Source organism: Mycetomoellerius zeteki, unplaced genomic scaffold (genome assembly GCF_001594055.1).
Source record: "Mycetomoellerius zeteki isolate Tzet28-1 unplaced genomic scaffold, Tzet1.0 scaffold164, whole genome shotgun sequence".
Classification (NCBI taxonomy): Eukaryota; Metazoa; Arthropoda; class Insecta; order Hymenoptera; family Formicidae; genus Mycetomoellerius; species Mycetomoellerius zeteki.
This window is the reverse complement of record NW_017256594.1, coordinates 1,480,811-1,495,734: the sequence shown is the minus strand read 5'-3', so window position 1 is coordinate 1,495,734 and position 14,924 is coordinate 1,480,811. Positions and strand designations below refer to the sequence as shown.

At 39.0% G+C, this 14,924-nt stretch overlaps 1 protein-coding gene across 1 annotated transcript in view; it reads left to right on the top strand.

Annotated features, from left to right (window-relative positions):
• The first annotated feature begins 911 nt into the window (after window positions 1-911).
• Window positions 912-14,924, top strand: part of LOC108721188 (homeobox protein MOX-2) — a 57,646-nt gene continuing 43,633 nt past the window's right edge. Inside the window, exons 1-3 of the mRNA XM_018445595.1 lie at window positions 912-1,731; window positions 4,839-5,155; window positions 14,647-14,919. Coding sequence (XP_018301097.1) covers window positions 5,105-5,155; window positions 14,647-14,919 — 324 coding nt within the window. The 5' untranslated portion in view covers window positions 912-1,731; window positions 4,839-5,104. The remainder of the gene's footprint in view (window positions 1,732-4,838; window positions 5,156-14,646; window positions 14,920-14,924) is intronic.

Here is a 14,924-nt window from a genome sequence, read left to right as displayed (position 1 = left end):
AAGAGGAGGAGATGAAGAAGCAATACGTTAGAGAGAGATGATTACAGAAACACGATAATGCCGGGTGGCCAGGATCCCGCCTTGTTGATGATTCGATGTTCTGTTTGTATCTGTGTAACACGTCGCGAAGAGATAGTTCCGTCCTGGTCGCACTCGTCTGCGAGAGCTACAAGACTGTCCTTGTCGTGCTGGCTACCTGTACCCCACTAGCCTCCTACCTGTGCCTATAATATTCATCTGTCTTTCTCTCTCCTCCCCCCTCTTTCTCTCTCTCAACAGTGTCTCTTATCCACTTGCACTTTGCGATCGTCTCACAACCGACCACTCTCACCGTCCTCCTTGGGAGAACACTTGGAAAGAAAGAAAGAGAGAAACGATGGCTCGTCAGAGGAGTTTGAGGGTCTTCTACCATTCTCTTCATCTTTTCTGTCTTTCTCCATCAGAAGTGGGAGGGCAAAGAAACGGAAGAAAGAGAAAGAGAAAGAAAAAAAATGCAAACGCCGAAGGGAGATAGTCTCTAAGGGAAGGCGTTATGCACAGGTAAACGCAAGAGCGAGAGTGAGGAGAGGAGGACGAAGCTCTGGAGCGAGGGAGGATGGAGAGACCGTAGACGGAAAACACGCGAATGGGGACGAGTGGGAGAGAGAGAAAGAGACAGAGGGGGGAGGGCAGGCGGTAGAGAGACGCGCGATCGTGTGTGAGACGCGAATGGAAGGGAGGGGGGGAATTCGAAGCACGGAGCTAACAGCGTGATGCTGGGAGGCGGCAGCGACGACGGCCATATTGCTGATCTCGAGAGGCGAAAGAACGATCCGAGAGAGCACCGTGAAGCTGCTGGGTTTAGTGGTCCAACCCAAGGTTTTAACGGTTAAAATACTGTTTGTTGCTTCAGGCAAAGTTAGTGAGTCCTAGTCTTTTTTATTAAAAACGTTTAAATTCCAAAATTTTTCGTATAGTTTAGTTCGGTTTCTAAGTTTTCAAGTTTCTCAGTGATTGTATGCGACGGTCGTCATCGTTGTCGGGCGCGTGAACGTGCGAGTGTGTGTCAAGCCGGTGCGCGATTATGCGATTGAAAGTACAAACAGGATACGGACAAGTCCCATAGGATCCTAACGCACGAATTTGCGGATCATCGATTTTTAGCGGTACGCTAAAAATATCGAAACGAATACGGAAGAACCGAATGTGACACTTGAGACTCGGAGAAATGTCAACGTAATAATGTGCGCGTAGTGAATCGCGGTTGTGACATCAGGTGAGCAGACGTACGCGCTCAAAGGAGAGTTTCTTACCGAAATATTTCACAGAACCAACAGCTTCACTGATCAAGAACGAGAGTTAACCAAACGGACAACTGCGGGCCCCCGAAGAAGGATGCCCTCGAGAGAAGAGTAGTCCCAACATCAGCGAATTCGTTAAGACGACAGACGCCTCGGTCTATGGAGAAGGTGGTGACACTATCATCCGTTGAGATGTGATCCAGAACATAGGAGGGACACTTAGTAGTTTGTAGTTGGTCCCCATCTCCCCCCTCTATCACCCCATTACCCCACTAGCCCCCTCGTGACTTCTACCACCTACTCTACCTCCCCCTCTCCCCTCGTACACATGCACGTGTGATAATCCACTTCACCGGTAAAGCAACCACCGGATCAGCAGCTTCTCTCGAATGCGCCGGCTACTCTACCGCTCAACGACACTCCTCCCTCCCTTTTAATACGATCCTAATGAGTGAGTATTATCTTCACATCGTCATCAGTTTTATTACGATAGTCTAAGCCTTACTATAGCGCGCGCATCTTTGTCAATAGCTGGGGGCTACCTGCGCGATGACGCACAGGTGACGTGCAGGTGACCTACCGGTGAACAAGTGGGCGCGAAGAATCGTAGACCATGAGGTTACTGCACGATATTCTGCCGGCAAAATGCTTCGTATTTTCTTTTTGACTTCTTTTCGTCATTTATCGACATTTTAACGTATTGTTACCTTTTACAATATGTAATATACGATATAGCTGTTTATAGTATCTATAGATAGGATCTCTAAGAGATAGTAAGAATTTGTGGACACACATAAATTCTCTTTACTTGAAATATTTCTTAAAAATGTAAGAATATACATGTGGCTATATTTATAGAATTACATGTAGCTATATGCTATTTTTATATAAGTAGAAAGATTTACAGACAACAAATAATTTTTATAATAATACAACTCTGTTTTGTTTCGTGTACCAAAATTTATATATATATATATATATATATAAGCGTAAATTAATAGTTAAAACTAATGATTTAAATTAATAGTTAGAATTAATGAAAAAATATATGTATGCATACATCGCTAAAAATTTAATTAGAACTACAGTTATATTCTTTTCATCATTTAATTACTCTTTACTGTGATATGAATGCATGTGGTATGTATGTCACAGTCACAAAGTGTTAAGTTTAGTAAATGTATAATACATTCATTACAGCAAAGCTTAGTAAATATATACATTTACTGAGTTAACACTGACTGTGACATACACAATGCATAGACATTTAAAGAATTGTTGCTGTGGCATTATTTTTTTTTCTCAAAGATATTCTAATCCGTTTACTAAAACCTACTAAGACAAAAACATTACGAGAAGTTTAGGTATGAATTGAAGCCCTGAATTTTAGAAAAAATTTAAAAACTTTTCGGTTATTTAAAATCCATATTTCATTGCTTCATTGAATACGGAGGTCAAAGTCGATTACAAAGGCACAAAACGAAAATAATAGACCAACCATTCTCGCTCGAACATAAAAAAGCTGCAGTTACGGTATACCACAGACAAAGAAATATCCTTTAGTGTTACGTTCAATTCTACTCAGGAAACTTAACGAAAAAAAATTCAGAGTCAACATAATTCTAATTTAGTCGGAATTATAATCCTTGATTAATAAAAAAAAAAGAGCGAATGAGAAGAGTGTCGTTACAGCATCATTACAAGAAACTTAGATCAATAATTTATCATTTAACTATCCTTAAAACGAGCTACAAAAAGATAATCGACAAATACAAGAGTATTGTCATAATAGTTTAAGTTATCAAACTATAGCAACTCGATGAAATAGGTATAAGAACTTAAATGCCACTAATCTTAGTCCTAACACGAATCAATCGTTTATGCCGCGTAAAAAAATCACGAGTCCGAGGGCAAGTAATCACTCACACTTAAAAAAAATAGATACGATTAATAAAGTCGGAGAAAAAGGATTTGTGGCACGTAACATTGCTATGCAAAAATCAACTTTAGGTGATAGATGCAAGCCGGAGAAAAAAATCCGCGCCTCTTTATCACGGTCAACGTGTAAGTAAACACCTTAAAAGTGTTAGGAAATTATAAACATATCCTGACGTCATCCGTACCGTGCTCAAAGGGAATCACCTGGAACTCTCACTAGATCTCAAGAAATTCACTCTCGATGCACTTAACGGCAATTCCGCCGTTACAGCTGCACGCCATGGATTCTAACCGACCAAATCGCGGTCGGCACGACTGCAACACCGCGATGCACACCGCCGCGATGGTAGGTCTAGAATCTATCGGCGGCAGGTGTAACGCACGATCAAGGCGTCTGGCCGCTGATAGACACATCGCCTTCGCGCGACGCGTTGACGGAAGAAGACGCTTCTTCCTCTTTGTACAACTCGACGGAGTCCTCCGTTCTCCAGAGGCATCGTCCACTGACGCGAAGCGAGGGCGTACAGGTACTTGAAATACAAACGGACCCACGGTGGTGGGTCCAATCTGATGCAGGGTTCCCTTTGAGAATCAGGTTAGACCGGCTCCTCTGAACCTGCTTCTCTGGCTTCTCGTCTCCGGTTCGTGGTTGTATACCGGACCAGTACGTACCTACTCCTTCTCCCTGGTCGCCCCAATCTCCTTCTTCCGCGTAGTAGGTAGATACCTACCTACCTACTTTCCGTCGCCACCCTCTTCGATGTATCTTTGTTCCTCTTGGTATCTCTCTTCCTCTTTCTAACAACCAGTCTTGTTCCTTCCTCGCGAACATCACCGCGTCTCCATTATTGACGACGCGCAGTCTAAGAAAGAGAAAAAGATAGAAAAGAGGAAAGAGAAAGATACGGAGAACCGGCACCGTCTCGTGTGTTCACTCTCGATGGTCCGGCTTCCTCGTTACGTCTATTATTATACCTGTCTATCCGTCAGAGCAGTGCCCGCGAGCTGAATTCCAGTTTTACGCGCGCGCCCTCCTCCACGCGCGCGCTCACACGCGCCTACTCCACCGTAGTAGTAGGAGCAGATGAACGAGTCGGAGAGAAGAGCAAACCGACTGGTTTTGCTAACCATCCACCTGGACAAGACCGCGCGCAAGGATGTAGAATTCGCGGTGTCAGACTGGTTGACCGACATCCGCGCGGATCCTTGCCCGGCGATAAGTGAATAACGCCGAACCTGCTCGCTCACTCACGCGCTCAGGTTCCGGTTTCCCGATCGCGGGAGTACGCTTACGCATCCCGCGTGCGTGAAGCTTCTCCTCCTCCCGCGGGCCACGTGGCGAAACCGAGACGTGGATTCTCCAGTTCCGGCATCCACTTGTTATGCGGAGAAAACATGGGGTTACCTGTTTGCATTTCTCTGATAGTCGCTAGTTGCCGGTTCATCTTGTTTTTCCAGTCGTTAAATACGCGTTAGATTAGCTATGATAAGGTGAATAGATAAAATGTATTTAAAGGAGTCATCAATAGCTATAAATTATTGCTGAAAATGGATAACAATGTTAATGGACATGATAATCTTATCTCATAAGCAACTTTTTTCCTTTTTGTTTTCTTACAGATCTTTATCGCCCGCTTTTCTTCAAACAACGTGCCATACAACCCTCAGCAACCTGTGATATAATACTCGATGCCTAATTTACATAGACGTAGACATCTAGTCGAAGACTAGATCAGGCCGAAGGTTTCGTCGTAAAAAAAAGAAACTGCGATTCCTAAGACAACAATTTAGCCGACCAGAACAAGCATTTAAGCATTTTAAGCACGAGGATTTTAGAAGATTATAGTACGAGAAGAGAAAAAAGAAACGGAAGACGGCGCCGGAGAATGTCGACGTGCACCGACGAGGCCGATAATGCACCCTGCACTCTGTCTCCGGTTAGTAACCAGCACTCATTTTCAAATAATAAAATCTAATGACGCATATTTTTACTGCTATTAAATTGAATTATCTGACTGTGGATGCGTTCCGAGTTACGCGTGAAGCGCATGATATATAGTTGTATCCTTCTTTATTAATTGATAAACAACAAGGACAAATGACGCATCATGCGCTTCATGCATAACTCGGAACACACTCTTCGAAAACTACATTTCCTTAAAACAACAGAGTAAGCTTAACCCTAGCTCGCCATTGTTATTTTTAGTTACCTTCCCGGCTACACCAGGGTCTGTGAAACCCTGCAACATTGTTACACTATATCTCTGGACTGAATACGTTTTTTTAACTCAAAACGTGTAAAATTTATACCTCGAAGTCAGATAAAGACAGATAAATATGAATCAAATAAATAATATTTTATTTTCAATTAATTACAATGCTTCAAAGAAATTTTATTGGAAAAATTCGCAAAAAATGACTACTTTGGATAAAAAAATTCTCAAATTTTTAAATTTAATGTTCAAGCAAAAACCCGTAGGATTTTTTTAGTTGACTCTTTGGACTAACAAAAAAAAACGATATGAATCGCTCAAAAAAGTATAATTATTTGAACTATCGAAAATCGACATTTAAGAAAAATGTACATATTATAAGTTTACAATTAATAAATATTATTATTTGAATAATATAAAATGGTAGATAAAGGATTGTAATGTATAAATATTATTATAGTATATATAATTATGCAAGACAAAAGTTAGTTTAGAGGATGATGCAACACTCGGTCTGAAGCAATACATCCGCCCCAGCGATCTCTGAGGAGACTGAGAGATTATAAAATTTCTACTGTTTATTATATTGAAATAATTCTTTTTAATTCTAAATTTTCGTGTACTTACTTTTATACTATCCGAAACTCAGCAAACGTATATTTAATAAAAATAAAGGGATACCCAGAATGCCGAAAACTTACAAGCTGGTCACGTGTAGATCCCAATTATCCTCTTTGAACTTTCGTACATTCTCATCGAAAATAACGCAAAAAAAACCCTTACAGGCTTATTATATGGACAGTTAAAATTTTTTTTGAGCTTCAATCCGGGTCTTCAAATTATATTATAAAAAAGTTACAGAAATGTGAAAAATTGCATAGGGTATGTTGGACTCAAGGGTGGTCGGCTAGGGTTAATACAGCTATAGCTTAATAAGTCAATTAAAATCAGATTCATTTTATATTAAATTGATATACAAAAATCAAATCAGCAAGTCTAAGTAATCAACAATGTAAAATCTATAGAAAATATATAATTTTTAGAACTAGCATTTTATTGTCGCAACGCAAATAATGGCGACTAATTAAACTCTCTATCTTTATTCCAATAGACTTTTAAAAGGACTCGAAGAATATATAACGATTGTTTACTTCTATATTACGCAAACTGAAGAAATACAATAACATTTCTAAGCTAAACATTTACATAATATAATCCACCACATAGATTGTTTAGTCTGCCTGTTTCCTTTTTCTCTTTGCTTCTTTTTATTGTTCATTCACTCACACACATATCACCTTTCTCCATTTATCCGGACAACCACCCGTAGCGCAAAATAATGAGGATGAACCGAAGCATTATTACTGGTCATGAAGAGAATTTGTGGAACATTTCTGAGATGCCAACGTTTTACAATAAGTTACAAGTCTGTTTGTACACGAAAACATAATCTGTCAAGTCTGTTATTAATGTTAAATGACAATAATTGTGACATAAATTTATGAATTTTCAATTTTGATGGTATAAGAAGCGAAATCCTTGGAAATAATAACCTTGAAAATAATATAGCTCAAAGGTAACAAGCTAACGTTATTTATCGCCGTTTGACGTCAAAATGACGTCTTTATAGTGTCATTTATGGTAAATAATGTCAGTTCGCTATATGGGAAAGAATCAGCTTTTTAGGACTACGATAGTTCGGAGTTTTAAAACTTTTTTTTTAAGAAAAAATTCTTTTTACAAGAAGTATTACTATATCGAATATGCTAAAGTATTTATATTTTATTATTTGTTTTAATGGCTGAAATATTTTTGTTATATCTAACGCTTCATTAATAGTCGAAATCTTTTATATTTCAAATTTCTCAAACAGAAATCTATTGAACAATTGTTTCAAGAAATTTTTTCAATTGTGATATTGACTAAACTCATTTCCGATGTAATAATAAGGTAATCTTCGAGGGCAAAGAAATGTGTGTGCTTTCATGAAAATTTAATTCAAATCGCCGCGGGTAGCTTCGGGTTTTTGTAGCTTCAAAGAGCCTCGCTGCTCGAAAGTGAAATGCATTGATCAGCCCCGTTACTCGCGATACGACGTTCTGCAACGAGAAACACGAGTATGGCGCGTAAGCCATTCTCCAGGAACATTAATAGCTCGACGGTTTATGGATAAATCCCCTCGGGCTTATAATGGACCCATTTTGCTTACTGCGCGCGATTCGTGACCTCTATAAAATGGATTGAATATTTCAAGACCAAAGACTTCTTAACTTCTTAACTTTTATCTCATATTTAACAATAAAAAGAATATAAAGACAACGATCAACAGCATGACAACTTAAAAATTGATCAAGGAAACGAAACTTTTTTATCTTTTTTTTCTCCTTCACTCCTAATAACATTATAATTACAGATCAAGATAATTATCATTATTATATAAATATAAGTAACACCATTAAAAAATCCAAAAATGTTTCGCGATTATAAGATATATCGCGATAATAAAATAAAACGTTTAAGCGAGGAAAAATTTTAAGTGAGAAAAATCACGAGGTGATTTTATTTAAAACACCATCGGTGAACATTGTAACAAAGACTAATAAAAAAAAATTCATTTGCATTTTACTCTGCTTAAGCGTTGCGTGCAAATACGCGTGCATAAATCTCATGAAAAGACGAAAATAAGGACGACTCGTTTCGCACCTGCGTCTGGCGCCTTTTAATACGCGGTTAAATCCGTTTACGACAAGCATCGCAGTGCGCGAGCATACCGGGTGTTCAAGTAGCCGTGTAAATATTATCGCGCTTCCGGATCGAGAAAGAGAACACCCGCGCGCTTCTTCATCGGAACGTGGACGATCGCGTCTGGTTTTCGTTATTGTAAATGTGTATGTTGTAAACGTTAATGTCCTTACGAGACTTCGACATTCTGAGATGTAGAAACGAACGATACGTTAATCGTTCATCCGTCTCTTCGTATATACGAAGGAATCTACCTATCTACCTGTAGACAGGACTGAACGAAGAGATTCGCTGTGCGCGGTGATGACTCTTCAGATTTCTCGTACCTGATGGTCAAACGAAGGGAACCTTCGTCGATGATCGCACCGTTCATTATGGAGATAAGAAGTAAAGGCTCTTTAATAGAATTCCGAACGACTGGTCATTTTGTATCTTCATTAACTTTTTCGTTAACCGATTCATTATTGGGCGGTAGGCAAAAGAAAAAAAAAAGACAAGGCAAGTCCCTATAATTCGTGCACGCAAATCTTTTCTTGATTCAAATGACTCATACCGACTGCAAAAACGAGATTGAAAGCGTGTAAGAAAAATGTATCGAAAATAAGCATGCACATTGGCGTGACGCCAAAATATTTTACTTACGAAACAAATTCGCGGCAAAAAGGGGAGAGCATGATGAGTGGATGATAAGCGATAATCAACAATGACGTTAATTAAATAAGCCGTCCGATGTGAGTGCAAGATTAATAAATTTAAATCAGATTTTAATCAGAAGTTCACATTTTGTATCAGAAGTTTACGAAATACTTAATATCTAATTAGCTGCAGTAATGTTATTTGAGCTGCGTCACTGCACAATTATTGGAGGCAATATATATAAACAAGCTATATTGAGTTATATTCGATGAACAGTAATCCAAAAGAAATTTCATTGGAATCACAATCAATTTTTGCCGCAATTAACACATTCAAGTTAAGACTAACGTTTCTTACGACTAAGAATATTAACCACATAAAGCGATGAAAAAAAAGTTGCTTTACGAGCCGTTATTTAGATGCACGATAGCATATAAAAAGACACAACATAATTTGCAGCTCAAGGCTCAAAATTCCTGACTTACATTTATCGTTTAAGGAAGGAAAATATTTTTATGATTATTAGATTTTTAATTCATTCCGATTTCATCAAGTTTCATTTATTTGTTAATTCAGTTAACGGTTAATGAAATCGCTTCCTTTACAAGTCGAAGACTAATAGACGCCAGCAATCCTCGCTAGAGGTAATACGAGCGATAATGTTTACGATAATAAAAAGCGAATCGCGAGGATATTCCGACTGTTACGGCAAACGGACGAGGATCGTACCCTTAAGATACGTACAGTACCGCGAAAGAAAAGCATCTAACGATTCCACGTATCTACATCCGCGTTGCACGCAGCTGTGTACTACGTCGCGATCGGCAATAACTGCACGTTGCAAGGGGGATGTACGCGCGCGATTCGCAGCCTACGGCGACAAACGAGTAAGAAACGAGAGAGACGTTCGAATACCCGCGAGTTTTAGCCATGGACGGACGAACCATTCGACCGACAGACACGTTGGACTACTGTCCGGCACGAACTCTTACGAGCGCAGACCAACCGGCCAATTAACTGTTATTATGAAGAACTTCTTGCGTGTAAAGAGGACGCGCAGCATTTTAAACGAGTTGCCGCGCGACAACGATCCGTAGAATTCACGGTAATCATTTCGAGCTATTCGCGAAATCGCGATCGTTCGTCTTGTTCAGAAGTTTTGTCGCGATTTGACAACGTTCGAACAATACGCGAGGAATGGTTGTCCTTATTTCTGTGAAATAAATTTAATGATAGTGTTTCTTGTCATTATTAAAGGATGAGTCTTGAACGGATGACACAACTGTAAAAAAGCTGTTCTTCCACGTTGTGTAACAAATTCACAATGTAACAGTTCAATGAATTCAGAATTATTGTTAGACTCACCGGATTAAATTGTACTTTTAAGGGATTATTACACCTTGAAGGCTCAAAATCATACCTTACTTTGGGAGGTAATTATTAAAAAACTATACATGATACAATAAATCTTTTTATACCTATTTGTTGCTTGTACTTTGATGTACAAAATGTAATAAAAATTATAATTATAAAAAACAAAATGGCGGCGCTGCAGCACATTTTTTGGAGGCCTACATGTGATGAAGGCATTCGCGGTGGACAGCAGAACAGGTCCTAGATATGCTGTAGCTAAAAATTAAAAAATTATTTTTAATCTGCATTAAATTTGCTAGAGAAATATTTGGCAGAATTAAAAAATATTGAAAAATGTGAAAATGGTGCATGCATGAAAAAAAAGTTCAATTTTCACGTAAAAATTCGACATAAAAAAAAAGGATTACAAAAAAGTATATAAGTTATCGCAAAAAAAGGTATTTCTTTAGATAATTCAATTGACAATAACTCAATAAAATTTCAAAACATTGAATGAAATTTGTGATAGTTCTGGTGTCCACCGTTTTTGAAAATACCACTTTGAGAACATTATGAATATGGATTTAACCATAATTTTCTGAAAAAAGTAAATAGAAAACAAATATTAAACGAAATACTAAGAGAAAATGTTGAAGTATTGCGAAGCAAATATTACTTACGACGTTTTCTTCGATAATTATTAGTTATGAAAAAATTTGATGACAAAATATATATTTTTGAATATACATTTGATTATGATGACAAATATATATTCTGTGAAATATATCCCATTAATTGTAAAAAAAAAATAAAATAGATGGCTTATTTGCCAGAATTAAAATTTTATTTAAATAAAGATTTATTTCAATAAAACAAATACATTTCTCACAAATAAATATTTTGAAGTATGTTTTTCTTACTGCAGGTGACTATTTCAGGTTAATAGTATTGTCTAAAACAAATAAATCATCTTTAACGGATTATTCTAATCTATACGCTACAAGATGCAGATTAGATCAACTGACTCTTGTAGTGATTAAATGTTAATCGATAAGTGCGGTGATAACCTACCGCAAGGTAACAGCAGGATCATAAAAGATACTTTTACGCTGATCGCCCACTGCCATTTACATCCCCGTTGTATGAAAAATGCAATAAAAATGAATGAATCCATACGCGGTTCCTGCGGATCATCGTTGAACGGCTATGTTCGATCCCGCTGGCCGTGCGAGCGCGATAAATTTCATCGACTGACGTGGGATTAGATTTCGAATGAAGTCGGTACACGGCTGGGTATTCGTATTGCAGAGTACTTAACGTCGTGTAACGACCGCGGGAGGTTCGTGTCGCAGTCGCGACTCGCTGCGGGTCGGGCTGATTAATGTCTCCAGCCGGCGTATCTGGGACCCCTGACACCGCCGATGAAGCGTGTCGCGACGGTGCGATGTCAAGGATACAGTACCTCAGTAGCTCGACGACTTTAGTAATGAATCTGCGGAGATTCCTAACGACATCGAGGAATTACGAGGGAACGCGCGTTGCAGCGGTCGAAATTCGCGAAACCGCAAAATTACTTGCGGCGATATGACGTTTTTACAACATCCGTACGATTACCGTTACATCAGGACCGTTTCGTTCACTACATGTTCACGACACAATGCCTGATATCTATGAGCCATGATTTTAAGAGCTATATAAAATTTACTGGCACAGTAAAAGACGAAAATAAAATTGAGTTGTGTACAAATTCCTCGCGTTTCTGCATGATTTTAACATAACGTCAATATTTTGAAAAGAATTAACTATTAATAAAACATAAAATCGTCATACGTACGTTCTCTGTTTAATATTAGCTATCTATGTAAAAAATAAAAGTGCATATAAGGAAAGAACGGATTTGTTGAAATATCTAAAAATTTAGTTAGTTAGATGCACATCTGAAAATAATTTTGTTGAATTATCAAAATAATTAGCAGGACGCACAAGCTGGCTAGAATATCACAATTTTTTGCAACACTGATCGTCATGTTAAGTTTCCTATTAAGTTTCATAATTATTTTGAGGGTACAAAAATATTTTCAGATTTGTATCTAATTAAATTTTTTAATATTTCAGCAAAATTTTTCTTTCTGTATATCTGTCGATATTATGTTGATGGCGAAGATGCAAAGTGTTCATACAACATCTGTAATGATATTACCTACATAATCGGAATTAACATTAATACAACGCGTTTAATTTAGAATTATAGATACATATACAGAGAAAAGATTCAAATAACGTAGTTCAGAGAGGCCTCCGAAAATAAAATCATACTGTGCGTAAAAAGCAGACAAAAGGCGTGAAATTACGATGTTATTAATAATAAGTTTGTCAGGCATGTATGCCAGAAAGTCATAATCGTGAAATAAACATTGTTACCTTGGCTCGTGGAGACACGTGTGGTCTATTCAGAGGCTCGCCTTTATCCATTAACAATTTTACTCGTACCTACCGACCGTATTTCATCGCGCTAATCCTCGCGCTTAATCGTAGAATCGCGATTATTCATCAGCGGGTGAATTTACGACGGTCAACGCGAGAAAATATAGGAACCGGTGACACTTAGGATTAAGTCCCGTAGAAAATGAATAAAGAAGAAAAAAGGATACTTTCCGAAGAGACGAGGAAGCAGAGAAAAAGAGAAAAAGAGTAAATTTTTGCGCTTAGGCTAACGGCGTGAGTAATTCACGTACAGCACCACGCGCGAGGCGCCTGAACACTAAGAGGATGATTCATAATATTGTTAATTATGTTAATTGACGGAACCCATCGCTGCGGCTACGGGCTGCTGCAATATGCACGGGCCTTAATAGCACTGCCACGTCGCTTTGCTGTCACGTTACGAATGATGCCGCGGTGACTGTGTGGCATCGGGCAGCTCTCGAGGTCTCGGAGGTTCTACCAGGAAAAAAAGATAAAAAAAAAGGGGAGAAAGAGAAGGAGAGAGACTTCGCGCCATAACTTACTGGCTAGAAAGCACGATAATCCGGCGACACGTGGGAAATTCCAAACGACGTCATTACTGTACCGTATTCTTATTCATGCGGGTCACAGAGGTTTCCATGCGCGCCAACTTCGGGAATACTAGGATATAAGTGCATCAGTAATGCGACCGTCACCGTTTAACTGACCATTAAGTATACTTATGTAGGATATCTGTTTTACGCGTAATATATTTTCAATAATAATTTTAGTAAAATCTCAAGAGACTTCCCTTCGCGCGATACTCAATCTCTAAAACTTTTGATTCGCAAAGATTCATGAATAATTTTGCAATTTTATCAAACATCAACGAAGGAGAAAATATTTCTCAAAAATTGAAATCTTCTCTCACATTCGCGAAATAAATGCGTTGAATATTTTCATTGTAGAAGAAGAAAATGAAATTATCTAACGTCATTATTTCCCGATGTGTTCCACTTAATTCGTGGTTCAGTTTTCCGCATGATTATCTTTCAGAGACTCGGTGAAAACATATCACGTAATCTTTGGAGGGGGAGGATAATATAAATCGCAGCAAATAAAACGTTAATGAAAGCAATTAAGTAATGCCGACGATGTTGCGTGAAGATGGATCACCGGCTTCTCAGAAATGAAAACTGAGGCAATTCTTCCTGAATTTCGCGACAAAAATGACCAATAGCCTCGCGATAGTCTCGTGACAAGTCGCGAGTGGACCTAGATCGCGCTAATGATCGTTCAATCTTCGAACAGAACACTTTGAAAGAATTTCTTGGCGCGTGTGTTACAAGCAATGAACGCACGGGCGATTAATTACGACGAAAGGATGCCTGGCGGTACGAAACGCTTCGTGCTTCGGACCGCGCGAGAAGATATTAATATAATTTCTATCGCGCACAGTTATTAGCATTCGAAAATGTTATAGGTTATTGCAACATACATATGGTGTTGCCCGGGACACCGGGAGTTCGCTCGGGCGTATAAATCCCAATGTCGTAAACCGCGCGCCAGTTAATGCGATTAATAAATTAATGCCGGCTGTGCGCGCTGTGTTTTAACTTCGTTATCATTGTACTTGTAAATGATTTAATCCAGACCTGCGTGTGCACATGGGCGGCGATCGACAGCGAACGCGCCGTTTCGGTAGGAAGAAAAAATCGGGGCGCGATCGGAGCATTGTGTGCGCAAAGATCAAGGTGTCTCGTTAATACTCGATGAAATGCAATCACAATACCTTCGCTCGATTATAAGAGATAATTTCACAATGTTCGTTTCTTCCACCTTAATCCGGCGTGATAAAAAATAATGCTATAAATACATCTGGTGTGATAGCGAAATCGTTATATACGATCATTGTATGCAATGCATTGGAATATCCCGATTAACAATCGTGATACCAAAATCTATTCGACAAATCGAAATGGCGCTATATTGCGGTTGTTGCGATACACACTGCATAACCGTACCTATCTACGTTACAGGTGCAGGAGGCACCAGTTTCACCAGCGTCCTCCTCTCTGAGCAACCAAAATCAAAACGAGAACGAGCAGGTCTTGCTGGCGACCATGCAACCGGTGAACGTGCTCGATCTGCACGAGCCGCCGGCCGTGCATACGCTCCATCCCAAGTACCACCATCACCATCATCGTCACCATCACCATCACCATCATCATCACCATCAGCAACAGCAACAACACATCCAGGGCAACGATTCGGAAGACGTGCAGCAGCGCGCCGCAACTGCGGACGACTCTGACGG